Genomic DNA, 23914 nt, shown 5'->3' with positions numbered 1-23914 from the left:
TTTCTTACAAAATTTCCATGCACGAACAAATCACATGAATAATATTATCAGGCATAACTGAGTTTTACAGATATACGTGGAGGAGAAATTAGTCGACATTGGTTTTGAAAAAGTTACCAGCATACATGGAATTAATAAACTTATCGACTACTTGTCTACAAAAGTGATTTCGTGCTCGTCACTAGGCGACTACAGAACAAGTACGATTTCTGCTACTGCTTCTATTACTTTTCACAATGTTTAATAAAACAAAATATTATTTTTAACATATTTAGCTACGAGAAACGTGTAGGGTATGTATTAAAAAAGAGTGAAACAACACCTGGTCCCCAGGCACAAAGATGTGCATTATGTACAGCAGAACTTGTTAAACAAAGAAAAAAAAATGATACCAAAAAACACATAGAGAGACTAAATGTTAAATGCAAAAAATACGTAGCCATCAAACGAAATTATAGTAGACGAAGTCTTCGATTGAAAGAAAAGGTAAAATCTTTGTGCTTTTCAAATAGTATTATTCATGTGGTCGATCTGACAGTAATACATTGTAAAGTAATGTATATTTCTTATAAAGATTAATAGGCTTAAAAAAAAAATCGGACTACTAAAAGCAGAATGTGCGAAAAGTGATGAGGAAATACTACAGAGACGTTGCCAAAGTTTACCAGAAGCACAAAAATTATCCATAAAAGCATGCTTTGATTCGTCGAAGGTAAAAGATGTGCGTGGAGTTCGATGTACTAATCAGTGGATATATGAGTGCATACTTTTGCGAATTAAAAGTAAAAAAACCTACAATCACTTAAGAACTCACAAGATTCTAGCTTTACCGTCCATAAAAACTTTAAATTCGTACATAAAAGTTATTAAAGGCTCTTATGGTTTTCAAAACAGTACGTTTGAGCTTATTAAGAAGAAAACAAGTACTATGGACGTGTCTGATGTTCGAGGTATGAGCAGAACTTTTTTGAACTGCGAGTTACTGTAGATAATTAACTGTGTTAATACAAAGAGCATGAAAAATTAAAAAACTGAACTTGCAAAGCTTGAGCTGGCTCTATATTTTAATTATTTTCACTTTTTCCGCGTTAGCTTTGGCTCAAATTTATTGGTGTTACATATAAGTCATTAATTTTTATATACATAGGTACATTTTTGTCCTAATTTCAGGTATTCTACTTCTTGATGAAATGAAGTTATCTACGGCGCTATGTTTTAATAAGCAAAACTTGCGGGTGGAAGGTTTTACTGACCTAGGAAAGTACACTCTATTGAAAATAACCACGTGGTTTTACCACGTGGTAAACTACATAGTTTTACCACGTGGTTTACCACGTAGTTTTTGTCTCAAAATGCCACATGGTTTTTAAAACCAGGTGGTTTTGTAATACCACGTGATTTTTTCACCAAGAAGCTTAATAGTTTTCACATGACCTTCTTCTTCCTAGTTCTATTGATAAATTTTTTTCTTGTCTTGTTATATACTATCGTAATAAATACTTTCACAAACAATTTTCTGAAAGATTTCTGTTCCTCTATTAAAAAAAATCACGTGGTTTCACTACGTGGAAAAACCATGTGGTAAGCCACGTGGTCTTTAATCATAAATCACGTGGTTTTGTTTCAAATTAACACAGGGTTCTGAAAACCACGTGGTTTTACTAAACCTATGGGGTTTTTTAAAAACCATGTGGTATTTTTAGACAAAACCACGTGGTTTATGATATAAAACTACGTGGTTTACCACATGGTTTTTCTGAGTGGTATAACCACGTGTTCTTTTTCTATAGAATCTTTAACTTAAGATTCCACTCAAGAGGCATCAAGGAATGCTATTAGTCTAGATAATGACCTTTATATTTTTTCTGTACATTAATTGACTTAATAACTTACTAACGTACTAGAAAGCTACGTATACTTTCTTATTATAGACTCTGATTATTGCGCAAGGATACGTTTTTTTAATCTACGTAATAGAAATATTAAGCGATTGTTTACGAAATGTTTGAGTACAAACTCTTCAACTTTTTTAATATCCGTCATTGTATGATCCACTGGAGGGTCTCTTTAGTTATACAACTTGATTTTATGGATCCTGTTCTCGCAATTTTATAATAGATGCTAAGGCATAAGAGTCTACACGACTATTGAGACATACTATTAACGTATGATTTATACTTTAATACGTATGTATAATAAAGTATAGAAAGAATAGTATACAGTAAAAAATTCTGTATGGAAAAAAACATCAAAAGTATTATTTATTACATAAAACATAATTATGTCTTATCAATTACATTTTACAACAACTATACCTTGGAGATCATGATAATTATTATTTTAACAGTAATAATAAACACTAAAAAATGATAATAATGTCTTAAGTGAGAGAGTAAACTTTTCAACTAACGTATGCCCAGGAAAAAATAATTCATAAGAACTTATATAAGATCTTAGGTAAGATCTTATGTCAATTCTTATATACAAACTTATATGAGCTTTTCTTTGTTATTAATAAAATGCAAAACAAATAAACACTTGGAAGAAACTAATGCCTTTTTACCAAAATCTCCAAAAGCAGAAGAAAAAGCCAGTTTATTAAAAGAATAACTGACTTAGACTGCCAAAAAAACAATATAATTTAGTACATTTAATAAGTTAAAGCACCCTCCACTGTCATATGATATAGGAGTAGAGATCAGTGATCCGTTGGGGGTGAGGCGGGAAAATGACATATACGAAAGTATTTAACATTTTCCATGATAAAACTCTATATGTAGAGCTCTATATGTAGCTCCTTTTGATGCATACGTCCAATAAGGGTAAGTGTACCTATCTCCGTGGCACCTACTAAAAATTCCAACTTAAATGCACCATAAAAAATGGTATACTAAGATTTTTTGGAATATTTTTTTTTTAAATCTTACATATTCTTTTACGGAATATTAAAAAAAATTTTATGAAGCTAAAACTGCAGTAGAATATTTTTAAAACGAATAAACACGGTATGCTGGTATTACCGTGGTTGTGTACCTATTACCGTGTACGAATTACCGCGGATGTCCCAATCATCATGTCCGTATTACCGTGGGTGAAGAAAGTTGTATTTGCGGAATATTAAAAAAAATGCAAACTTCACCTACATTTTCTACATGACTTATTTATTGTTTTAAAAAAATATTACTTTTTTTTGTACTTGCTTATTCATTTAGTAGGAATCTTTTACATTTTTGAGCACTCAGCAATAGATTTTCAAGAATAGATACTTAAAGCTAATTTTAATATCTCTGGAGAGTAACACTTTTTGTTTTTCTTTATTTTGATCGATTTCTTGCCTTTCTTCCCTTTTTTAGTTTTCTTCATGTTAGTTACGTTGGATCGACGTGCTTATCTACTAATTGATTACGCGTTAACTGTCGTGCGTTCTGTAAGTATGGGGTTATGTTTACGTACGCTCACCGCGGAAATACGTACACAATCAGTTAATGAGCACGTTGTACCGAATACTGTGGAAAATAATTATTTACTCAAAATTTACACAAATATTTCTGTTCGAATTGCATCTACATTAACGTCATTTTTGATTATTAAAATTGAAAAATTATTTTATATGAAACATTTCTTATTTTAAGCAAGTAATCATCAGTTTTTCAAAATCCACGGTAATAGGGCAGATCATGGAGATAGGTACACTTACCCCTAGTTGCATTAGCCCAGTATACACAGCAAGGTTGGGTATAATAGGAAAAAAGGAAAGGATTTTAACACGTCTCGTCCTATGCATCAAAAGGAGCTCTGCATATAGAGTTTTATTGTGGAACATGTTAAATACTTTCGTATACGTCATTTTCCCGGCTCACCCCCAGCAGATCACTTATCTCTACTCTTATATAATATATAATTTAGTGATTGTAATAGTAATTGATTGCTACAATTTGTTCAATCATTCTTAATCTGTTCATATCTGTATATTTATCTTTTACAGCTTGAAGAACAAGAAGTGTTTTGTATAAATGATCATAATTTTGGAGATTATTATATTCAATACTAATCATTTATTAAAGATTAGAATAATATTGTCTTATATAATATATTGTAAACAAAATGTAGCTATTTGGTACGATTTCCGTACATTTCTTTGCTGTTTATGCTCGAAATTTATAGTACTATGATTATTTTTTAAAAAGTATTATTATATTTTTCTTGATGTGTACTCCGTTAAAAATTTTTCGGCAAAACTTTATAAAATGTCATTAATTTGTATTATTGTATCATTAAACTTTTTATGAATTCTGTAAATTCAGTATACCTATATATCGTAAGAGTTTATAAAATTTAATAAAATTCTTAGTAAATTTAATAACTTTTTCAACAGCGTACCTTTAATTCGTATTGCAGTATAAGTATTTATATCAATAATATACGTTTTATTTGGTGCATCTTAATATTTTTGTTCTCCTGTAAGCACCACGTTTACAATACCTTTTATAGATTATTTATTCATTTAATTATATACTTAAGGGACCGTACGTGGACCTTATTATAGATCAAATAACAAAAGTTTGTTGCCAAGCGCAGCACGTACAACAGTGTCCTACAATGAAGATGCATGCTTCAGTTAATTATAGATAAACTATGTATATATAATATGTATAGTATAAATAAAGATGTATATATAATAGTCAGTAACAATCACAACGAAAGTAAATGTTTAGAAGTGTATAAATAATTTATAATTAAAAGCTCTGTGAAAATTATAAAATCAGTTGACTATCAATTATATAATGTAGCTTTAGTCCTATTTTTTGGTTTATTTTGCTTTCCCTTCAAGATACGACGTGATTATTTTTAAACTAAGTTTTGAAAAGTGTAAAAATTTTAAGCGATTCGTACATGAATGTTTCAAACATCTTTGACTAAAATTTTTCATTGTTTTACTATTGCATCTAATGACTTCAGCGTCTAAGTACACACATCTCTAATAGTTAATAATTAAGCATTAGCGTTGTTCGCATATGAGGCAAACTTTTTTTCAAAGTATAATATCCTACTTACAAAAATCACGTGAATTGTCACGTAAGAAATCACGTGATTTATACTGTCATTAATCACACAATGCATCACATGATATTTTCGAGCAAAATGTCACGCTACACATCATGAAAAAGTCACGTGATAAAACACGTCATTTTCGTTAAATTTACGTAATAAAAAATATTATATTGTAATAATTATTACAATTATCAAAATTATGATAATGATGAAGATAGAGATGATTACACTAGTGGTTATAGTTTTTATAAGGATTCTTATGATAATAATGAAAATTGAGTGATGTTTATGGTCGTGACGATTACAGTAACGAGTATGATAATTAAGATGACTATAATAACAATTAAGATGGTAGTGATTACGATCAGGATGAATTATTTAGGCTATTGATATGATTATGATAATAATTAAGAAAACAAATGCAATGACTGTCATATTAATAACGATAATAATTGTTCTGATAAAGTTGATGTTAACTATGACGATAATTACGTCCAATAAAAAAAACCATATGGATTGATATGGATTTTTAGTATCGGGTGATGATTATCATGGCGATGAGAACAATAATACTATTGATAATTTCTATAATTATAATTACAATCATTGCAAGTATAAACATTATCATAGTCATTGTACGCCCGCACGTGTATGTGTGTGCATTTCAGTCTTAATAAATATTGTAATAGACATAACATTTATTTCAATCATAAACACAATCATCATTATCATTGTGATTCGTTCAATTGCATTCATCTCATTCATTAGAATAACTATTATTACTATAAAAAAATCATAGTAATCAGTATCTTCATAATTTAATAATTATCATAATCGTTATTATCATTATCATACTCATTTCAATCATAAAAAGAATGAGCATGTTCATCATCATCATAACTTTTGTTACCACCGTCGAAACTGTAGAAATTATTATAATTATTATTATTATTACTACTATTATTTTGTTATTATTATAAATATTATTATCATCACAATAATTAAAAAAACAAAATAATCATAATTATCACATAATTATTTTAATGATGATTATAGTCTTAATTACGTACATGTATCTTAAAAATCCTGGTTTTGAACGGTTATAATTGTATTTACAAGTAAAATCGTACTTATCTTAGTCATGATAATCATTATCATAATTTTAATAATTGTAATACTTATTACAATATAATGTTTTTCTTACGTTAATTTAAAGAAAATCACGTGATTTATCACGTGCCTTTTTGCTCGAAAATATCATGCTATGCATCGTATGATTGATCACAGTTTAAATCACGAGATTTTTTACGTGACAATTCACGTGATTTTCGTACCATAATAATTAATTATATAACTATCCTTAAAATAATGTAAGACGCTGTAATATATTATTTTTAAATTTTATGTATGAAATTTAATTAACTTAAACTAATTATAACTCAAGCTGAAGGGTATGATTATTTTGTACTTTTACATTTGTTATGACACAAAAAACCCAAAAAAGACACTCTGGAATATAGAAACATCATTCTTTAACATGTATTAACTAGATTTTTAAACTACACACAACATGTAATTCATAGTACATTATATTACAAGGGACAACTTCTCTGCTCCGCCGGCGAAGTTGCCCCCCGAGGCGAAGCCGAGGGGTAAACCGCTGGAACGCATTATTAAGTGACGTTCCGTGTAATGTATACTGTTTTTCCTGCAGCTTCGGCCGAAAATTTGTGGTTCATTAACAATCAGAAAATAATTAGCTTCAGTAGTGGTAGGTTATGTTTAGGGCAAAATTAAAGAGCCTGTATCATCCAATAACATTTACGACCCAAGTAAAGCGAGGGTTGTTGGTTAGTAGATGTTAACAGGCCCGAAATGCGAAAAAGTCGGTCAAAACAATTTAATTTAATTCAAAATCCTTTAAATTTTATGAGGTACTAAGTGATATCGTATAAATATTATTTTTGCTTATCAACAGTATTTAATCATTTATACGCTAATATGATTATTTATTCGACTCTCGGCATTGGTTGCTGCAAAAGTCAAGGGTTAGATTTTGATGAGATTTTTAACAATCATCTTATGATTGTTTCTATATTCAGATTTAGGTTAGAAATTTACAACGTTACACATTACCGAAAGAAATAACATGTATTGCACAACAAATTTATAACCACACTCGAGTTCGACACGTGCTCCAAATTTTCTCACAGCTTAAAAAAAATTAATAAACGCTGCACTGGTAAATACTTAATACTAATGAACATTTGCACTGATGCTCACTCTCTCTACCTCTCTCTCACGCAAAGAAAAGCAAGGAGCAAGGAGCTCTTCTCCCGACCCCTCTATGCGATGTAAATGTCGCATCGATAGGGAAGGAATATCGGCTTTCGTCCCTATTTACAGCCACCGAAACTCGAACTTTCGGGGGAGGTAGAAAGAAAAATATTTATTGTGATTACTAAACTGATTGCAGCTTCTAAATATAAAATAGAGATAACCTCATTTGCTATGTTTGTTTGTATTATCCGATATTCTCAAAAATAGAAAAAACCACGTGGTTTTACCACGTACAAAAACCTTGTGGTAAACTACGTAGTTTTATATCATAAACCACGTGGTTTTGTCTAAAAATACCACATGGTTTTTAAAAAACCACATAGTCGTAATAAAACCACGTGATTTTCAGAACCCTGTGTTAATTTGAAATAAAACCACGTGATTTACGATATAAAACCACGTGGCTTACCACATGGTTTTTCCACGTGGTGAAACTACGTGATTTTTTTCAATAGAGGAACAGAAATCGCTAAGAAAATTGTTTGTGAAAGTATTTATTACGATAGTATATAACAACACAAGAAAAAAATTCGTTCAATAGAACTAGGAAGAAGAAGGTAATATTTGTGAAAACTATTAAGCTTCTTAGTGAAAAACCACGTGGTATTACAAAACCACCTGGTTTCAAAAACCATGTGGCATTTTGAGACAAAAACTACGTGGTAAACCACGTGGTAAAACTATGTGGTTTACCACGTGGTAAAACCACGTGGTTATTTTCAATAGAGCACTCAGAAACATCAGAAAGGGAAAAAAAGGGATCATGCCCTCGTACTTATGTTTCAACCATTTAAAGGAAAATGGGTTCAGTCATTAGGATCTTTTCTTAGTAAAGGGAGTGCGTCGGGAACCGTGCTTCATCAAATAGTTATGGAAGCAATCATTTTGTGCGAAAGGGCGGGCCTCAAAATTGATGGAATTGCTAATGACGGAGGAGCTTCCTGGAATAGGACGATGTGGGACTTGTTTGGAGTGAACGAAGAAACCGTTAGTGTTCAACATATTGTTGATGAAAACCGTCGTTTGTGGTTTTTTCTGATTTCCCGCACTTAATTAAGTGTCTGCGAAATTTTTTCACTAAACATAGTAAAGAAGATTTAATCTGGGTACATATGACGTATATTTTTTTACATTTTCTGGTAATCCCTATGAGTATTATAAGTAGTGCCAAATCTATTCTTCATTACTCTCTAAACGAGTATAACTCATTCATGTACAATAACATATAGTATTTTTTGTAGACACCAGATGGCTGTGTTTCTTTAAAGCATTGGTATGAACTACTGGATATTGAAAATCCAAAATCTTTTGGATTGAGGGTTAATCATAGTTTACGACTGGATCATATAAAACCAAAGTTTTATCAGAAAATGAATGTATCTCTAGCATTCCAGGTAAATTGGAAAAAAAAAAATTTTATTGCTGGTTTGAACGAATTTCTACGGTTCAAATTTTTTAGTAAAATAACTTGCAAAACGAGTACTATACACGTATAATTCTAGATTTTTCTCTAAATTAGAAAGCATAATTTGTTGAAGAATAGTAAGAATTGGAGGCACAGCTATGGGACATGACTTTTTTTCTTCTATATGCAGCCAGGATTATAAAAACCATTCGTGAACACGTGAAAATATTTAGGTGATTTATTATTTCAGCTTCAATCTTTTCTACAAAAGCTAAAGTAATTCTTTGAAAAAATAAGTGAAAGTACTTTAACCTCGTTAGGCTGTGGTTATATGGACCAAAAAAATATCCTAAGCTTGTCAAACTCATGTCTAAACTTGACGTAAGACACGAGTAAGACAAGTTACAGATATTTCCTTCGTACATGTAACCGCAGCCATAAATCTCTCGATAAGTTTCAAATGTCAATCCTTTCAAAATATAAGGTTAATTGGAATTTAGGAAAAAAATGCCCAATTGATGAAATTTAAGTGTTTTCAAAGTAATTTTAAAAAGCTAGTAACTTTTTCGGAAAGTACCATAATCAATTCTATTCAAGCTTTCATGAAAGCTCTTTTAAAACACCTTCGATTAATCTTCAAGCGAAAAATTTTACTCTTCTCCGAGTCAAATGGTGGTTAAAAACTTTAACGATGTATTACGTCGAAATTATGATAAAGTTAAAACCCTCGTATCTTCTCTTCCGTCTGACGTTTTACGCTCAACCAAAGATCAAACGAAAGCTCTTTGTTAGCATCGACTACGTAATAAGTGAATATATCATAGTTTCGAGCTTATATACAATTCAAGAATAGACACTATAATTTCGACATAATTATTAGGCTGGTGAAGGTTTTAACAATAATTTGACTCAGAGAAGAGTAACAGTGTTCGTTTGAAGATTAATTAAATAAGCTTGAAAAGAGCTTTCATTGAAACTCGGGTAGAATTGATTGTGGGACTTTTAGAAAAAGTTATGAGCTTTTCAAAATTACTTTGAAAAAACTAAAATCTCATGAAATGTGAATTTTTTTTACGAAACGTCAACTAGCTATATCTTTTAAAGGGATAGGCATTTAAAACTTTTCTAGAGCTCCTTATTCCTTGTATATAAAAGACAAAGAATCATGTCTCATAGGTATTCCTCCAATTTTGTTTTTCTTAAAAAAATTGAGCTTTCTAATTAAGAAAAAAATGAATAACTGCACAAATGTGTATATGAAGTAAATTGTGCCATATAACTAATTTTACCAAAGATTTAACTTTTGAATGGAAAAAAATGCAATCCTGTAAAACAAAATATTTAATTTATTTCTATAACTCTCTGATAGTACAAAAAAATGCGTTACTCATATTCAGAATTACCTGTTTGTATTAATGATTTGTAAGTATGCGGATATTTCTCTTTGTTCACAGTTTTTTTGGTGTTGCTGATGCTATGGAACTATTTAAAGGAATGCATCACGATCTAACTGACTGCTCTGGATCCATACAATTTTGTCAAAGAGTTAAGTCACTCATAAAAGCCATGAACAGCCGAACCCCACTTGACTGCTTAAAACCAGGAAATAATATGTGGCAGGTATTTACAAATTTTGATGCTTTCTCTAATAAAAATTCTAAAAATAAAAACGAAACATACTACAATGACGATAATAAGAACAGCAATGATAATTATAATAGTAATACATATACGTAGGCTATACAATCTTTTCTCCAATATTTACGAGAAGGGAAGAAACAGTTAAAAGAAGTAACGAAAAGCCAGAGTTTATAACTCATCAAACGTCGTATGGTTTGAAAGTGTCTCTCCAAGGTGCGCTAGAGATATGTCAATTTTTGGTCGAAAAATGTAATTATAAGTACTTAATGACAGCTAGACTAAACCAGGATAGTTTGGAGGTAAACATTTATTATTGTAACACAATGTATAACTAAACATTTTTTTGGTCAAAATGTACATGAATTTAACTTATCCCTGTGATCGAATTGTACAATTTTTTAGCGTTTCTTTGGGATGATGCGAAATGCATGCGGTTCAAATGACCATCCCGACTCAGCACTATTTATACAAATGTATAAATTAATTTCCACGTACTCCTTGGTGAAACCTCCAAAAGGTTCTAACGTTTCAAGTGACGATATGATGAAAGTATTATTAAATATTAATGATATACAGGATTCCGTTGAAAGAAAGGAGCAGTGGACGGAGCAGTTGGATACAATACTTGATAAGGGCTTGAAGGTTGAAAGTCTCAGCGATGCTGCTAGAATTTTGGAAGAACATGATTACTTTCAAAATACAACGTCTGATTACGTTTTAACGTACGTTGCCGGATTTGTTGCTCACAAAGGAAGTAGATTCGCAAAATTTAAGGATAACAATAAATTTGTAATGTGCGAACTGTGTCGCTCAAGTTTACACCTACCAGATGATGAAAAAGTTACTGAGAACTACCAGTTAATCGAATTAAAATCAAAGGGCTTCCTTTCTAAACCATCCGCGCTACTTTTACAATTGATTACCACCTTGGAAAAAGCTACTTTGAGTGTAATCAATCACAATAATATTCATTCTAATACTCTGTTCGACATTACGACTGCAGTAGACAAAATTGGATCCTTAACGTTTATCGGATGTGAGAAACATCAATATGTATTTACAGAAAGGATCATAGCTTTTTTATTATCAACACGAATGTTTTTTATAACAAAACAATTAAATAAAAACGAAAACATTGAAAAAGAAGAAACTAAAGAGAAGAGGAAACTTTCAAAGTTGGCATCTACGGCTCTTAAGGAAGATGTTGAAATGGGTGAAACAAAAGAAATAAGGAAAAATATAAATTCAGCGTTGTCCAGTAAACAAAATATTTCTACCAAAACCGATTCAAAAAGGAAAAAAAAAGATACAAAAGTAGCTTATCAAAGTCCCCCCGATCGACCCTTCGTAGAAAAATTGTATACAAGAAAGAGAAAAAATAAAAACATACCCGGCACCACTCAGAGTAAAAAGGAAAAATCTGATTTAGGATCTTAACTTATCTGTAATTATAAAACTGTTTAAAAATTATATTTTTCATACTGTTAGTAATTAACTAATACCTTTATTTGTTTACTTAAGGCAAAAATAAATTATAGTTTTTCAAATCGGATCAATTTTTTTTTATTATTGAAATACAATGAAGTACTGTACTTGTAATTGAAGTAAAAAAAATTGATTTTTCTTAAGCTCGATAAGTCGTTTATTTACACGTGCAATATATACATTAAAAGTCACATGCCACATTAAGTTTCGATATTTATTTGCCGATAATTTAGTTGATGATTACGATAATTGCTTTAAGAAGCATGCTTCATTACTCGACATCTTATAATTACAATGTTTGATGTAAGTTCATCTATTATAATTAGTTACGAAAAAAGGAAAAAAAAAATTTCGAATTTTAAGAGATTTGATCAATCGGCACTATGTGCCCGTAGGTGCCTTAGACCACTCGGCTATCGTGTTCATCACAAGTCTTTGTATTAAAGTTGTTATTAAGTTTTTTACAGGATAAGTTAGCTTGACTTTAGGTAAGGTAGATTTGGTTGAAAGGTAAGGTAGTTTGCGGTTACCATATGATTCGAGCTTTCATTAATTATATTAGATGACTCTGATGCTAGTTAGGTGAGATCCCTTTTATATATATGTATAATCTCTGTCGAAAAAATGTGCCCAGATTTCACCGGAAGATTACATTGGAGTTTCATCTCCTTATCTCTTACTTTGTGACATGTACATATGAGAATACACATTGTATTATAAGTAAGCAAAAGTCATGCTTCATTGCAAACGAATCGTATTTACTTTAATGAAAATTTTTTATCACAGGATTGTTGATCACGTGTAGTTAAAAAAATATAACCCTAAGATAAATAAAATTTTTATATTAATGAAGATATAAATATTACCTTTAAAATATCACTCATTCACAATGAGGATTCTTTATTCTATCATCAGGTGGCGATAGTGTGCCTATGTAAGGTTTCCACAGAACTTTATCTATATATTAAATAATGCATATTATATAGTTATACTTCTGTGGAAATCTTACATGGGCACACTATCGCCACCTAACGGTAGAATAACCCTCATTGATATCAAATTAACAGTATGAACATATTCAAGATTCATGAGTTAAATCTAAGGACCTATTAAATAATAACCAACTAATGAATACAAATCCCTCCTGATAAATCCCACCTGAGATTTCATCTGATATCTCATATGATTTCTCACCTGAGATCTCATGCCAAATTCTCATCTGAGATCTCAGGTGAGAGTTTGGAAAAAAAAATAAATAAAAAAATTTCGTGCAACAATTATAATTTATACACCAATAGAATGATACCTAAAATATCAACAACTGCTTGGCCAGAGAGGATGAGATAACTGTGTGACAATTTACGTCTGTATAAAGTGAAAGTACCATGTGTTATTGTTTTTCTTATTCACAACTGAATCATACAATTATTAATAGATATAATTTTTCCCAATCTTAATTCTGATAGTTAACCAACTAGATAATATTCAGGAACATTGTTTTCTTCACAAAAAATATTTTCTCTCTTAAAGTTACCCTTGAGGAAGCTTTATTTTCAAGTAGGGCATAAGTTTTTTAATAGTATTCACAAAGGTTTATTTAAATGTAATAATAAAGAAAAACTACAATAAAAATAGGGGGACTTGATGTGTTGTGAATAAATTATTTAAAAAAAAATACAAATTGCTTGCGTGTATATTATTTTATTTTGAAAAAACACTTATAAAAGTTGGAAATCCTGAAAGCTATTCATGTTATTCCAACTTTTCAAAGCTTATTATACTCCGTGAATTTATTACAGATAAAGTCATCACTGGAAATTTGTTGATACCATTCATGTTTAGTGAGTTAAATGTAATTGTTTTCCGGAAACGCAAAATAGTAGCGAAAACCTACAGTTTAGTATAAACAATGGTACCTAACTCATTATAATACACATGTATTGTATCATAAAACTTACAGTGATTACTCTATATGAAATTCTTTAAGGAGTATAATAAGTTTGAAAAGTTGGAATAACATGAATAGCTTTAAGGATTTCCAACTTTTATAAGTGTTTTTTTAAAATAAGATAATATACACGCAAGTAGTTTGGATTTTTTTAAAATAATTTATTCACAACACATCAAGTCCCTCTGTTTTATATTGTAGTTTTTCTTTATAATTACATTTAAATAAACATTTACAATAATTATTCAAAACGTGTGCCTTACTTGGATATAAAGCCCCCTCAAGAGTAACTTTAAGAGAGAAAAACATTGTTTGTAAAGAAAATAATGTTCCTGAATATTATCTAGTTGGTTAACTATCAGAATTAAGATTGGGAAAAATTATATCTATTAATAATTGTATGATTCAGTTGTGAATAAGAAAAACAATAACACATGGTACTTACACTTTATATAGACGTAAATTGTCAAAATGGTATCCAATCCTCTCTGGCCAAGCGGTAAGATGCTTGCCTGTGAAACTGGGGGCTCGAGTTCGTGTCACATATAATCCGAATTTTTCTTTTTTTTTCCTATAACTGTTGATATTTCAGGTAGTCATTCTATTGATGTATAAATTATAATTGTTGCACAAAATTTTTTTATTTATTATTCTTTCCAAAATCTCACCTGAGATCTCAGATGAGAATTTGGCATGAGATCTCAGGTGAAAAATCACATGAGATATCAGATGAGACCTTAGGTGAGATTTGTCAGGAGGGATTAAGTCCTCACACTATGTAGTTTACTTTTTTTTTCATACAAAAACATAATGACTCTATTGAATGACAGATAAACTTGACTTGACGGCGGACATCTAAATGGAAGTATACAAACTGTTGGATGTGAACCCTGTTGAATGGTTCCGATAAAACACGATAAAAAAAATTATACCAGGATAGATGTGTGTCTTTCCACCAAAACCTGATACGTTGGTCAGTGTTTTTGTATGAATATCCCAGGATAATTTTATATCAACTTTATAGGATCATACAAGTTTTAAACAGTATTGTAAAATATATAAATTTTTTCCAATTAAAACGTACGACTTACAATTGCTTATAGGTTTTTTAGGGAGAGTATAGAGCTGACATAAAATTGTATCATGTCGTATAAGATTAATTACATTACCAAATTATTTATCAGGATCCATTAAATTATTACGATACGTGTGATACGATGTTATAACGTGCTTATTATGTTTCACGCATGATCATACTCAAATATTTTACCTGTAATTATACGGTCAGCTAAATAATATACGTGACTGAAAATTTAAGGTAGTTGTACAGCAACTTGAAATATAGGATAGAAAATTATGATATTTTGCAGGATGGTAGATTAATGCATAAAAATAAGAAATCTAAATTTTTGTGACCCGAGGGTACCTATAAAGGGAGATATTTATAATTATTTGCATGCCTTGAGTTTTTGTTCACATGCCAATTCAACATGGCGTCTTATGGGAAATCGCGGATCTGTCTGTATATTATCATTCATATCGTTGCTAATATAGGATAGGTTCTGATGCCTTTTGGACAGTAGAAAGATAATTAAATGACAATTATATATTCGCTTTCAAAACCTTCCAAGGGTACTTGTGAGAAAAGTAATTAAATAGTAAAGCGTGTGAGACGCTATTTGAAAATATGGCAACGCCGCATAATCTGATATTACGCGCGCGGGTTGAAAGGTAAATAGGTACATATGATTGCTCGTAAATCCTGATTACTGCAATCTCTCTTATAGATTTTTAATTATTGTTATAGGACGTATATTTTAAATAAATATGATAAATAAATATATAAATAATAAAACGAACTGATATACAAAGAACATCAAAACAATTTTATTGCCATATATTACTTAAAAATGAAATAAATATGTTATAAATTAATATTTATGTAATAAATATTTAATATTTATTTTTTAAATAATTAAATAGCCTATTTTTAACTTTATTATTTTTAGTTACTCGAATCGTGCCATTTTCATCAGCACCAAGTAGACTAGATAGGCCATCAAGGCCTCTTTGTTTATAAGCATCGATAACCATTTCTAAAGTAATGTCAGCAGCGATCATTTTTTTTCTAGTTTCTACAGAAGTGCAGTCTTTTAACTCGCTATACAATTTTAAATTAGTAGTGCATTTTTTAGCTAGGGCTATTTTTTCTGTTACTTGATTCCATGTTAAAGAACGCTCCAGAATTTGCACTTTTGTAACTCCTAGCTTTAGGACAACTTGCTCCAACAAACCAACATCCCCAAGAGCGTCGTGAGCTTGAAAGCCTGTTATGTTACACTTCTTCGCAAGACCTTGCAGTGTATTGCATCCAGCTGTTTTTTCTCCTGTAATTTGCCTTGCGATAGGAAGTGTATCACAAAATCCATAGATTAAGGATTGAAAGTACTTATCGAGATAAGTTTTTTCGATAGCTTTTATTAGCCTGTTATAATCAAAAGTGCAGTTATGGGCTACAAGCACACACTTTCTTTGAAACCTAAATAAAAATATATACAAACTTACTAAAGCCTCTTGCAAATTAACGGTATTTACGATTCCTCCATTCAATTTTAAGTTTCCATTAGTGAATGTTAATCCGTTAACTGCACTGGCTTTATCATTTATGTTTTGAGTAGGTTTAATGTATATACTGAATTCGTATGCTTCATACTTCACAGCAATTTGAAGAATGTCACAATCGCTACTTTTACCTCCAGTCTCTGTGTCAAAGTAAACTATAATCGGCTCTGTACTATCAAGTATGCAAGCCAATTCAATACTCTCGTATACATCATCCATCAAAGATACATTTGACTCATACGTTGTTCCTTCGGACAATTCTGTTTTGTAACGAAGTCCTGATTTTTGTTTTTTTTAAAATAAACGTCGCCTTTTATATTTAACTATGGTTGATCTAATATATCTATTATTTGAATATTTATCTACTTTGTTACAATACTGTTTGAGTTTTTTAGTAGGAGACATTTGACTTTTGTCTAAAAATTGTAAAATAAGATTTTCTCCCTCATTCTTTTTTAGAACTGCTAGATTAACACGAGTGTTATAAGATTGAGAAGTTCCATAGAAGTCTGATTTTGGAGCCTTGCTAGCAATCATAGCTTGAAAACTTTCATTAGGATTACTCGATGCTGCTGCGCAAAATTGATGAGATTTGTCTGCGAGTTTACCAAAAATATCTTTAAGTATGTCATACAATTTCGGATCTGTAAAACCTTCTCCAATTACTGAGTGCTTATACGATGTTGGATCTATCGAATACTTACACCAATCTCCAAAATTGTTGTGATTGTTAAGACAATGCTCTGGAATGTTTCTTACTGCACTAGCCATTGTTACTGCTTGGCATTTATTTTGTGCTACACAGTAATTGAAACATTTAACAATGTACGATATACTTTTTGAATTCAATTCTTTTGAAGACTTTATATATTTATATAATTGAGAAACTACCCCTCTGCTCGTATGATTTTTATCATCTTGTTTGGGCAATTCATAATCTACAGCATTACGAGCTGCTGCGATGGCAGTAGAGTCACAGTCGCCAATAAAAAGTCCAAGTTGAACGTTCACAGCCGACAAAATTTTATTACAATCAGTAACAAGCAATCTGGCAGCTTCAGGCTCCATTGCTTTTGCACTACCTGCAAAATTTTTCTTACAATCGTGATCACTTTTGTCATGACCAAGATCACACATCCTGCACTTTCGATTCAACACTACTTGTGACATGACTTTTCCAGAAAAGTATCCTACGGAGCCTCCTGTACCCGATAAGCTGTCGTAGCTCCTTCTAGATCCTTTCGTTGGCCATCCTGTATCAAATGATCCTCCAACTCGAACAATATTCTTAGGGGAGATTTTCTCTTTGTCGTTTGATTTGAAATCAGGAAATAAGAAGTTGTCTTGCAAATGATCGGGTCTGGAAAGGTAGGAAAAGTAAGTGTTTTCTAGATTTCAAAGTATAATGTACACTTTATTTCATAATTTGATTTGTATAAATAGCAGCATTACATGATTATTAAAACTACGTTAAATTAACAAAAATAGCTTGTCATTAATTTAAATAAACTTATACTGAATAAATAAATTTAATTGTCGAATTACATTTTTTGTGTAAATATTTGTAAAAAAAATCACTTAAAAAATTTAGTATAATTTGTATATAAAAAAAATTGTAGATAATAGTGAATTAAAAATTTTGTTGTGTAAATATTTGCAAAAAAAGTCACTTAAAAAATTGATTATAATTTTCATATAAAGAAAAATTGTAAATAGTAGCGCAAAGGCATTTTTTAAATTCATTACTAGTAACTATATGTATAAAATTAACTTACAACAATTTCTTCAACTCGTCTGATCTTTCAATTGTAAGTTCTCTCTCTTCTTTTGTAGCTTTTATGCAACTCTCTCGAACCAACTTTTCCACTACCAAACCAACATGTTTTTCATGGGTCCTATAAGTACTTGGATTTAGCGGTGACACTCCCACCGATGTCAAAACTTTGTTCAACTTAGTAAAACCTCCTCCTCCGTTCAATGTGCCTTTATACAGAATAAATAAAAAAATATAATTAAAAATCATTTCAATACTTGTTCAAATATGTAATTTGCACTTTATATAATTACCAAGCACCGCTTTTGTATTTGTATTGAAAATCATTTTATTTGTCCCAGGTACGCTGTGCTGTTTGTCTGTAAGAACGTCGTTAGAATTTCCGCATGCTCGGCATTCAATATAATACGTCGTACCAAGGCCTATGGGCTTACTAGTAGTCGCATCCAAAAGAGATAATACATTTTTGCAATGCTTGCAAATTAATTGATGTGCAATCATTTCCATGTTCACAATTTTACAACCTTCGTCTTTCAGATTAATGTATTTTGATGGTTCGCGTGATGCAAGTGTAGATTTGACTGCGGTTTTGAGGTTACGCACTTGTTTACAATTTTCACGGCGAACATTCCACACGTTTCGGCCGGCTTTTTGCTGATTAATGCGTGCGTTATATACTTTCTCGCTTACCCTTACACCTTTCCAAAAAAACTTCTTATTTTTTTCTTTGGGCATGACTATTTTATTAACTAAAAAAAAGATACACACGCTTCTCCTTTTGCTACAGCTGATCAACGAAGTGCTCCTTCTATGATGCTCTGAACACACACTTACAGGCACACACACATGACCGCAAAGCGACGTTGCCAGATCGTTCTACTACACAAATCAAAAAGTTTCATGACTCTTGCGGTACCTGTACATCTACCTTAATATTAAAAAAAAATGAGTTTAGATGTCTGACTAGAACTCAAATCTTTTGGGAAATTCGATTAATACACTATTTTAAAATTCAAACATATTTTTAGTCAAATAAAAATACTTCTTTGAAATTTAAAGTAATGATTTGTAAAAATAAAAAACGTATTAAACGTGCCTTTTTTCACGGCTTGCCTTTAACTAGACTATCTTTACATATATCTTGTGTGTTTTTACGTGCTTAGGAGCCTCAATATAGATCATATCTCAATTACTAAGTATTTATTTAATGTAATATAGTTTATAAATTTTAGTTTGACAATTATTATTATTTATCACGTACTTACATAACTTTATATTAATTACTACCCTGAAAATCAAATTTAAAAAATTTTACCGTGAGGTTGAATCGAACCGGAGTCTACAGGTATTTGAATCCGATGTATTACCGCTGAGCTATGGCAACATTGGATTCGAATGAAAAAAAACTGATATAAATCGTTTAACTGATATAAATGTACCTACGTCACGCGGGAATCCATCGATATCTTGTGAATCCGTTACATTGAAGCAGACGACAGAACGTGTATATCACAATTGTAGTTGTTCGTTTAATATTTACACAATATTTTGGCAAGCTCAGCTCCGTGGGCCCTAAGACAAGAAGTTTCATGTTGACATTATCAGTCATATCCGCATTGAATACCAAACCAGTAGAAATTAGACGAGAATCATATAATAACATCATATGACACCATTTAAAGACTAAAATTATAAGAATATATGTGTGTATTTGCACCTGACATATTTTATAAGACCTTATATACCGAGAATACATCAAAATACTAAGAAAAAATAATATACATAAAGTTAAATGTATATGATCCTATATAGTTTATGCATAGTTATTTGCTTGTAAGACATGATACAAACGTATAAAGAATTTTCTTATACAAACTTATCAGAAGTGTATCAAGAAAAACCTATGTCATAAAGTTTGCGTTATTAAATAGGGATATTTAATTCTGAACGGGTAATACAAACAAGTCAAAAAATTGTAAATAAACATCAAGGTTCGCCATACACAACCATAAGAAAATAACCTATATAAAATAATATGTACAACTATTTTGTTAATTACCATATGTTCTTGTTATCCACATATAGGTATATTTCGTTCCGAATCATGGTAAATATTTTTACATCATATACACCGATACATTGGGAAGACAAAAAATTTACTGATAAAATATTATACCTCGCAATTGTATGTCCGGCATACTAAAAGAAATTTATATCAGGTTTTATCATGTAGTACCGGAACCATTTAACAGGGAAAATTTTATAATCTTAGTATGGTTTTTAAATAGTTTTTATTGAAATTCTTTGAAGCATTAACTATTGTTTCTAATTTGGTACTTTGAGACACTTTGTTTAGTTGACAACAAATTTAATGTTGATTGATTTTGTCTGTCTGATATGTATACAAATACTCATTAATAAATTCAATAGGACTTAGTTGGAAAATACTTGTAACTTATGTACCAATAAATAATTTTACGCTACAGTTTACACTGCAACTGTTGCTGATCATACAACTGTATATAGAATTCAAGAGTTACGATAAAGGTAGATTATGTGGGCTGCCTAATAAGTACCTCACGCACGCCCCCTGACGCGCCTCCGTGTGCCCTCAACCGACTTTTATTTCTGTTCGGGAAGCGCCTATCACCTGATGACCCGGGGAGCTCACTCGCCACACTATTAATTAATAGATCATTAATTGTTAACACAAGCGCCTATCACATGATGACCGAGGGCGCTTACTGGCCACTCTATTAATTAATAGATTGTTGATTAATAACACAGGCGCCTATTGACCGGTGATCAGGGGCGCTTACTGGCCACTCTACTGATGAATAGTTTGTTAGTTAATAGCACAAGCGCCTATCACCCAATGACCTAGGGTGCTTACTGGCCACTCTATCAACTATAATATTGTTAATTACTAACAGAAGTGTCTATCACCTGGTAACCTGAGGCGCTTACTAACCATATTATAAAATAATAAAATGTTAACTCATAATACAAGTGCCGATTACCAGATGACCCGGGGCGCTGACTGGCGACTTTAATAATTAACAGATCGTTAATTAATAACACCAGCGCCTATTATTTAACAACCTATTAATTAATAGCGTGGAAAGTAAGCGCTCTGGGTCGATGGATTTTAGGTGATTGCGTTATCAATTAACAATCTATTAATTTCTAAAGTGGCTAGTAAGCGCCGTAAGTCACCTGGTGATAGGCGCTTGTACTATGAGTTAACGTTTTATTATTTTACAAAATGGCTAGTAAGTGCCCCAGGTTCCCAAGTGATAGACACTTGTGTTATTTATTAACAATGTAATAATTTAAAGAGTGGCCAGTGAGCACCCTGGGTCATCAGGTTATAAGCGCTTGTGTTTTTAATTAACGATCTATTAATTATTAGCATTGACAGTAAGCGCCCTGGGTCAGCGGCCAATACGTGCTAGTATTATTAGTTAACCTAATAATAGGGTGACCAGTCAGCTCCCCGCGTCATTAGGTTATAAGAACTTGTGTTATTAATTAACGATCTATTAATTAATAGCTTGGCAAGCAAGTGCCCCAGGTCAATTCAATGAGTGATAAGCGCTTGTACATATACATCGAATGATACACATATGTATACATTAGCGATGGTTCACAGCTTGGCCGGTGGTGGCGCTGATAAAGAAGTATTCTGAAGATTGCGGTCGGCTAGCAAACTTTTGATCATTGTGGCCAATGCTCTATGCGATTTACCCTTATTTATACACAGAATGCAGATTTCAATGGAGAAGCAAAGCCACTAAGTAGTAGCTACAGTATTGTCCTCTTCGTAGTAAACCTAGTGGGCCATCACTTTTTAACGTGCCAATGTAACTATTGTTGACAATTGCTCTGGTTGCAGGATGTTACAAACAAAATCATTAGTAGTTGACACAAATGCTATAGTGGAATTGAATTAAGTTTTCGTCAGTGGAAGCTCAGACTAGCTCAAAAAATAGTATATTACGCACCTAGTGAGCGAGGTTCCGAATGTCTTTGATTCTATGTCAACAAACTGTGTTAACGTTACGTTTTAACGGTGAACGTTAAATCTAATGCAGTTCTTAATCTCTGAGCGTGGTGCGTATACTATTTTCTATCAATCCTGCGCTAATAGAAGGGATTTTCTTTCCTCAAACGGAATAACGCCAAGTTCGAGCACACCTGGGGGGTGAAAAATGTCGTAGTAGATGCGCTCTCCAGGACGTGTGCAATTACATACAAGCACATAAATAAAGACACAACGCTCATCAGCATTGAGACAGCTACAGTCTCTATATATGCCTACATCACTAGACGAAGCTACGATTGCTGAAGCGCAGGCCTCGGATCTTGACCTGGCAACTCTTGTGAACTCAGCACTACAGGTACAAAAACTCCCCTTGAGGGAACACAGCATCTTCTGCAATTTAAACGGCAACATCGTGCATCCGTACTTGCCAAAACCTCTGCGCCGGTTGGCCTTTATCACGGGTTAGCCCACCCAAATGGCAAAGCTAGTCTAAGGTATGCAGTACTGTCTCACAATTTTTTTTGGTAGATCGTGTGTGACAGCTTACTTAAATCAACGTTAGAAATTGAAGTGCTCCGTTCATCTATCAAGATTTTTTCTGCTGTACGAGGATCTTTCTGCAAGCATCGGCAATGAAGTGGCATTGAGGGTAATCGTGAGAGCACAACGTTTAATCAGCGAAGTTGCCCTCTTTTTTTTAAAATTACGTTCATTTGATGGTTTTACAAATAAGTTTAGGCCTTCATTGCCTCAAGTATCAGTATTGAAAAGCTGCAAGTTGTATGCGTACGTATGCAGCTGAATACTTTTAAGGAAGTTCGTGAGTTCTTGCGAGGAGAGCAAAAGCATTTGAGGACGTAGTTTGTAAAATTTACTTCTTTTTCAAATTTCTGGCAAAGGGCTTTATTTTTGATGCGAGTGTCTTCGTTAAGTGTTACCCTATCTACATCTACTATTTTTAATACAAGAAAAAATTATACGTACATCTACGATTTTACATCAAATATGATGAAATCGCTTTCTTTACAAAATACGAGTTTGATCATGTCTTTTTTTGAAAATTTGCCTGGTTAAAGATTATTTTAAAAAATTCCTGCTATCTGATATGCATAAAGCATTGAAAATTTATTTATTTTTTTTTTTTTTTATCAAAGTGTCTCTCAAAAAACTCCCGAACTTCCTTGTTGGACGAGCAGGTAGTGCAGTAGCTCCAGAACGATAGCGTTATACCCTTTCATTTGTTATGATGTCAATAACTACCGGCGGTATTTGGCAATTAGGATGAGGAGAATAAACAATATTCAATTTCCTATGAATTGGCACCATATCCGCTAACATTATTTGATAATGACGGATTAATGAGAAAAATAACGCAATCAGATACGTATAAAATAATGACATTCTCCCTGTGTTCACCATCGTTTTGAAACAATTTAAATACTTAGTAGATAAGGGATGGTCGTTACACAAAATCGTTCGGCCTCACAGTATAGAATACAAACAAATATTTTCATATTTTACCTGAAATATAATTTTTGTTAACTAAGTGTTAACTAATTGTTATTAACTACCCAGGATACAACAATGCATGAATGAATGAAT

General features: G+C 31.7%; 1 protein-coding gene across 1 annotated transcript; it reads left to right on the top strand.

Moving 5' to 3' along the window:
* The first annotated feature begins 589 nt into the window (after positions 1-589).
* LOC149373575 (uncharacterized) lies at positions 590-22778 on the top strand. The gene is made up of 8 exons (XM_089596908.1): positions 590-950; positions 1171-1285; positions 8121-8498; positions 8634-8786; positions 10253-10417; positions 10535-10737; positions 10841-11474; positions 22555-22778. Exons 6-8 carry the CDS (start codon positions 10705-10707, stop codon positions 22776-22778), a joined length of 891 nt encoding a protein of 296 aa, XP_089453034.1. The 5' UTR covers positions 590-950; positions 1171-1285; positions 8121-8498; positions 8634-8786; positions 10253-10417; positions 10535-10704.
* Positions 22779-23914: the final 1136 nt, after the last annotated feature.

Source organism: Copidosoma floridanum, unplaced genomic scaffold (assembly GCF_036245765.1).
Source record: "Copidosoma floridanum isolate Cflo_tuat_1 unplaced genomic scaffold, Cflo_Japanese_pri ptg000030l, whole genome shotgun sequence".
NCBI lineage: Eukaryota > Metazoa > Arthropoda > Insecta > Hymenoptera > Encyrtidae > Copidosoma > Copidosoma floridanum.
The sequence above is the reverse complement of the archived record's forward strand: the minus strand, read 5'-3'. Positions and strand labels throughout refer to the sequence as shown.